The sequence below is a fragment of the Rhineura floridana genome, chromosome 4, assembly GCF_030035675.1.
Source record: "Rhineura floridana isolate rRhiFlo1 chromosome 4, rRhiFlo1.hap2, whole genome shotgun sequence".
In the NCBI taxonomy this organism is placed as follows: domain Eukaryota; kingdom Metazoa; phylum Chordata; class Lepidosauria; order Squamata; family Rhineuridae; genus Rhineura; species Rhineura floridana.
Genome location: NC_084483.1, coordinates 83,902,396 through 83,908,740, shown reverse-complemented (window position 1 = coordinate 83,908,740; position 6,345 = coordinate 83,902,396). Strand labels below are relative to the sequence as shown.

Genomic DNA, 6,345 nt, shown 5'->3' with positions numbered 1-6,345 from the left:
GTTTCCTTTTCACTTCTGAATTTAGTGAACCATATGTGTCTGCGACGGAGATAACGCTTACAGGTCAGACAGCGTGAGACCCGGCACCTTTGGTGTTGAAATGGACAAGCCCCCGAGATGAGGCACCCGCTTCCCTTTCCTATCCTCTCCCCTTACTTGGAGGGGGGGAGATATCTCTGAATTGCTGAGGGGAGTTGGGGATCAAAGGGAGCGGGCGGGCTGAAAACAGAGAGAACGAGGGAAAGAAGGAAGCCCATTACGGGTTAAAAAACAAACAAACCCAGAGGGGAGGTGCGGTGGGAGGGAGCGTGACGGGTGGGGGAGAGAGGAGAGGCGGTCGAGAGGGTCGTCGTTCCGCCCAGCTCTGCCCTGCCCTAGCCAGCTGGCGAGCGCATAAAAACCCTCTGCAGCCGCCTCCACGTTGCATCTCCGGAGCAGCTTTGGAGAGACTCGGGCGCCAAGGGCGTGATCAGGCATGGGGACCGCGGTGACTACGAGGCTCGGTTTGGGGCTTTTGTTCCTAGCACTTCTTGTACCCGCTCTGGTGAGCCTTCGCAGCGATCACGGTGTGGAACCGTCCTGATGGTCCCCCACCCTGGTTCTCTTTCCCCACCCCCTTCTGGGTTCCTGAGGTTATTTTTCTTGTGTGTCCCATTAATTCCTCTGTGGAATGAGCTGGTTGGCTAAAGTCGCATCCCGAAGAATGGGATCCCTGATACGGTCGCTTCAGGGTTAACTTCAAAGCAATCCAGTCCCTTATCCTACAGTATGCGCGTATAAATAATCGAGGCAACAAAAAGCGCCGGCATCCTAGGGAAGATGCTTGAGTTCTGCAATCCTTCAGAGAGCTGCGGTCAAGACCTAAAATTAAGTTTTTTTCTCTCTGTCCTTTCCAGATCTTCATTTTTGGAGGCTTGTAAATCTGCCATTGCCTGCCTTCTGATTGTTTTGGGTGGTTGTTTTTTTTTTTTGGTAACCAGGACTGACGTGTCTCATCTTTTAAAATTGTTATTAAATGGCACTTCTCTTCCCCGACCCATTTTTCTAGATACAAGATTGGCTTAAAAGAGGAGTACCAGATTTTTCGAGTGTCTCGTTTCTTATGGTACTCTGATATAAGGGGAGAGTTTAACCTTAAGTTGGTTAAAGCCAAATGCATTAGCCTGGGAATATATAAGTGTACAAGTTAAACAAAGTTCTGTGCTGATAGTGTGGGAATACTGTATAGCAAGATTTTCATTTCGAAGAGTGCTGTAAAGTAACAAAAGCCTGCAATATTCTGCCACTGACTGAACTCTCAAACAAAATACACAAGGGGGGGGCACATATGGATGACTGTCCTTGAGACCCTCAGTGAGTAGCTTTCACAGTAAATAATCAGTGTTATGTTGTGCAGGAGCTGCTTAATGTAGAATCTACACTGTAGAGATGGTGAAGGAAGGTAGCTCCTTTACTGGAAGATGAACCTGTTTTTGATTATCTAATGGTAGAGAAAATGGGTATTGTGTAACATGAGTGTCCACAGGGGGATGTAAACCATAATTCCTGGCTTTAATTTTTAAAAAGAGTAGTATCTAATGTTTGTGGAATCTGAGATATGAGGCAAAATCTACAGGCACTGCTTTTCTCATTGTTAGGTGAGAAACTAGCCTGCTCCCCCAATTCAGTGTTTTGTGTTGCCCCCTCAAAAAAAAATCCTGCTGATGCCAATGTGTATGCATTGCTTTCTCTGCTAAATTTACCTAGACTGGCTTCTGTCTGCCTTTCTGAAGTTTGTTACAGACAAGCAGCTGTTTAAGGTTCTAGGAAAGTAATCCTATGCATGTCTACTAAGAATTAAGTCCCATTATGTTCAGTGTAAGCTGCTCCTAGTAAGTGTGTCAGGTTGTAGCCCCATAACTATCTTGGATCATACATTTTTGTTAAACTGTGTCTGGCCACCGCTTTGGAACCGTAAAGGCACTCTTCTCAAGTCTTTGTATACCAATCACATTGGTTAGATGTAATAGAGCCTGGGGACCTGTAGGGAGATGTCTTTTTAAAAGAGGGTTTCAAATATGCCGCAGGAAAAAACTGTGTTTAATGACAGGCTGTTTAAGTAAAGGATAGCAATGCACAATTTTACATCTTCAGGAGCTCTGAAAGCCTACTGGCTTTAGATTTTAGTCTGTTTCCTCAGATCCTTCCATATTGTCGTTCTGGTGGAAGTGGCCTGACTAGCTCATCATTTTAAAATGATAAAAGCTGTGCTGTGTTAATACTTCTTGTAGCCAGCTACAGAAAGTGGATGAGTCATCCTTTTCCCTGTTTTCCTCCCTTACTCAAAGAGACAAAAAGTTGAGGGGATAGGAGGAAGTGTGATAGCGAGTTTGGCCAGGAGAAAGGTTAAGTGGTATAAGGCAGCAAAGACAATAGGCAAAGCTTAAATATGATCCAGGAAATAACTTTTGGAAGTACATTTGAGAAGTGACTTGGTGGAAGGCTTTAAAAGATTTCTTGTGAGAGAGTAGGATCTGCTTTTTGATGTTTCTTTTAGAAAACAGGCAAGAATTGCAAGTAGCTGAGCTGGCCTGCACTAGCGGTAGCTTCCAAATACCCAGCATCTCAACTCTTTGAAGTTTCTCCCTTACAATTAATAAGAGACCTTCTTAAGGCAATGTTTGATCTGAAGGTATGCAGCAAAATGCGTTTCAATTGGTCTCCTGAATGACAGTACTCGCCACATATGCTGTCGGCATAGACTCTCCTGAGATTAAAGTCAACATGCTACAGATATTGTGTGTTCTTGTTATGTTGTAATGACAAAATGTTACACAATAAATGATATCTGGTATATTGCCACAGATCTAGCCTGCAAGAACACATTGAATTTTAAAGACAAAGCAGGTTAACTGTGTAAAGTTGCAGCCTCGATTTCCCGTAAGTTTGAAAATCGAGTCTTCTGTTATGCAGACCCGATTGCAGCCATACAGCAAATAGATTTTGCTGTCTCTTTTGAAACTCTGATCCTGTATATGTGCGCGGTAAGCTTCACTGGTAGAGCTTGCTTTAAAGTAACCGCATATAAAACTAAGATGAGTAGGGTCGCATTGACTTCAGCTTGTACTAGTATGTGTGGCGTAGCTGAAACATTTCAAATCTAAATGTTTGCAACAGTAATCTGTTACTCCTTATTGTAGAAGAAAACCTCCCTTTTCCTGTGTCTTGCAATCCAAAACTATTTCCTGCATCTTCCCAGCTTTCAGACATACAAAATATTGCTCAAAATACTACTGCAGGATGCTAGAGGCACAGGGACCCTGCTGGAGTTTGATACTGGATTCTGGCATAGCTCTCCATAATGCTAAAACTCTGAGTAGATATAGGTATGTGCAAGTAGTACCTTTCCAGAATTGCTGGCTAGACAGTGCAAAATACTGTATGGAAGATGTCTATTACTTGACTAGAAAGAGACAACAGTATTTCTAAGTGTTTCTTCTGTCTCTCAGCTTGTAACTGGAAAAGACTTGGGGCGGGGGAGTTTAGTGCATTTAGGCTGCAGACAGAAGGAAACTGTGTTCAGAAATACAAGTAAACTTGCAAGTGGTGTATATACTCATCACGCTGGAACTACAGGCAAAACTAGTTTTTATGTTTTTTGCTAGGTTTCTTTTTTAAATTTTATTGAAACCCATTTGACAAATGGTGGCCAACACAAAAGAAACTTGTGTGCTATGGAAAATAAAAGACTTTAAATGCTTAAAACTGCCTAGTACTGTCCCTAGTGTTAAGAACTGACTCATCATGCAGTCTGGTCTCCAGTCGTGTGGCTACTTAATCACCCTATTAGTACTATTTTTAGGGTCTTATTTATTTCAAATAAAAAAACTTTTCTATTGTCTCTTTCCGTTTTAACAAAATGTCCAAGATAGTTAACGCTGGGACTCTCTTCTGATTAGTCACGTAAAGGATTCCATTGTTAGGGATGGATCTTTTTGGAAAGGCATTGTGACTCTTCTGATTGTGCACATTATAGATAGTAGCTTTCCTAGATAACAGATGGAAATTATGTCTGCATAAACTGTTGAATGCAGAACACAAGTTGGAAATGGTATTTATTGTGGTTTTATAATCTTTTTTCTTCGTATTTAGATAAGTGACAATAATGCAACAACTATATCAGCCTCGAACAATAATTCAGGTCCAACATCTGTACCAGTTGGCACACTGAATAACACCACCAAGGGACATGGAAGCTCTCTTCAATCAACTACTGGCCTCTTCATTCTCTCAGTCTCTCTTCTATATGTTTGTTAAGACACCCTGGCTGGGAAACTTCCATCATTCCCTACCCAGTCCCTGAACCACCTGAGATGGCTAGACCTTCCTGTCCCAGCATGAAAAAGAACCACAGAATGCCTGCACCAAGCCAGTGCAGCTTATGCTACAGTTCAGTTATTGGTACCAAATAGACTGAGAATCTTGTAACAGCATCTGATGATCCAAAACCGTCTTCCCTGAAAAACAACTCGGCAACCATTACGTGTCTGAAGGCAGTGGGTGGGCTCCAGTATTCAACAGGGAAATGGAAAATACAAGACAAGAAGTACAACTTGACTAGCCATGGATAACGACTATTGTAAAAAACACAGGTGAAAGTTTATGAAGCAAATAAGAACTCTTTACTTGGAATGCAAATTAAGCTTATAAAACCACTAGAAGATAGAAATGGCACTGAAGTGGTTCAGTTCACTTAATTTCTGCTCCGTTTCATATATAAGGATGTATCTGGCAGAAAAAGAGTTCCATCCAACATTTTGCTTTGAAATTGCTAGCTTAAGTTGAGCAGATCTTATTTTAAGCCTCTGTTAATATGTGGTTGTTCTAAGTAAGCCTGTGTAGTTTTACAATATATTGGAAAATTACTTCTGCTGTGGCAGCATTTCAGATTTTTCTATTTTAATCAGCTGTAAGTGAACCATATATGCTGGCAAAAAAGGTGTTTGAAGAGCAGTTCCAAATGACATGCATAAAACTGAACAAGGGATCAAACCTCCACTGCTAAACTTGAATAGCTATTAATTTTTTCATTCTCATGGCAGTCTCCTTCTACAATAAAGCCTCTAGAGTAACTTCAAAATATCAGTTTTGATTTGGTGCCATTTGTATCCTATTCTATTTTATGCTTTAAATATATAATGTGCAGAAGAATGGAGAGTAGCTTTTTCAGAGGGGGGGAAGGGAAGGGGTTAAGTCTTCAATCATCAAGAATCTTTAAAGTACATGTTTCAAATACTGGATCCTTGAAACCAATAACATTTTCAAGGACACTATAGATAACAAATAATTTGAACTAAAACTGGCATTAAGATGCAGGTTGAACTAAATGCTTGGATTTTCAGAAATATGGAGAAGCTTGTTGACAATACCATGTCTATGGAGCGTCTTGTCCAGTTACTTATGAGATCATAGCTTTTAAAGAGAACCCATCCTTTGATTTGGACAGTGTACCCGAGACCTAGCCTTTTGCATTGTCAAGTAACTGTACAGTGAACTCCATAAAATACTATGGTAGGGTATATGTGCACTTCTTCCTTTTTGTATCAAGTACACTGTTTTGATTTTGTGACTGTGATTATGCTTTAAATTTAATTGGGTAAACTGTAAATAAAAAAACCCTGAACTAATATTTGTGTACTCTGGTGTCTCTTCCAATCAAGTCTTCAACACTCTGCCATAACTGATCCCATTTTCTCTTAGGAATGAAACTAGCAAGATGTCTACAAGAAATAGCTGGAACAAGGAGAAATTGAGTTCAGTTTGCTGACATAGTGTTGGGTGGGGGATGATACTCTGGTAGTAGAAAAGAGGTGCTCACTTGCACTGCTCTTCTGAGTACAGGCATGGCTTAGCTCTTTTTAGATCAAAGGGCCCTTCCATACAACTGTATAATCTGCAATGCTACAGCTTTGTGTCCTCGTTAATTCACCGTCATCCATATGATGTTGCAAGCTAGTACGGATTTTCGTGTTCACAAATCCGCATTAAAATACCACAGGAAAAACTGATATGCTTTCCTAAACTGATTGCATTAATGTCTGTGTGCTCAGATGCAATGCCACAGTTTTTCCTGCAATAGGCGGTCCATGGGCCTTCCTCCGTCATATGCCATGCTCCTTGTCTCCTTCCCACCCAATAGTACATCCACAAACCAGCACATGCGTGAGAATTAAGAAAAAAAAGTTTCTGTGCTCTACTGAAAAAGCACATGAAAAGCAAACAACCGTTATGGACCAATAACTGAAAAGGGGTGGACTTAGACAATTTAGACACACAAAGAAAGCCTACATGTATGGATGCTTGCTA

General features: G+C 41.1%; 1 protein-coding gene across 1 annotated transcript; it reads left to right on the top strand.

Annotated features, from left to right (window-relative positions):
* Positions 1-388: 388 nt before the first annotated feature.
* On the top strand, positions 389-5,666 carry CD24 (CD24 molecule). The gene is made up of 2 exons (XM_061623502.1): positions 389-544; positions 4,132-5,666. The coding sequence occupies exons 1-2, from the start codon at positions 476-478 to the stop codon at positions 4,294-4,296; spliced, it is 234 nt and encodes a 77-aa protein (XP_061479486.1). The 5' UTR covers positions 389-475; the 3' UTR covers positions 4,297-5,666.
* Positions 5,667-6,345: the final 679 nt, after the last annotated feature.

Excerpts from the sequence above, each read along its gene's own strand:
- CD24 (XM_061623502.1), top strand. The coding sequence starts at position 476 with ATGGGGACCGCGGTGACTACGAGGCTCGGTTTGGGGCTTTTGTTCCTA. Across the intron at positions 545-4,131 it reads CACTTCTTGTACCCGCTCTG|ATAAGTGACAATAATGCAAC; the intron begins GTGAGCCTTCGC and ends CTTCGTATTTAG.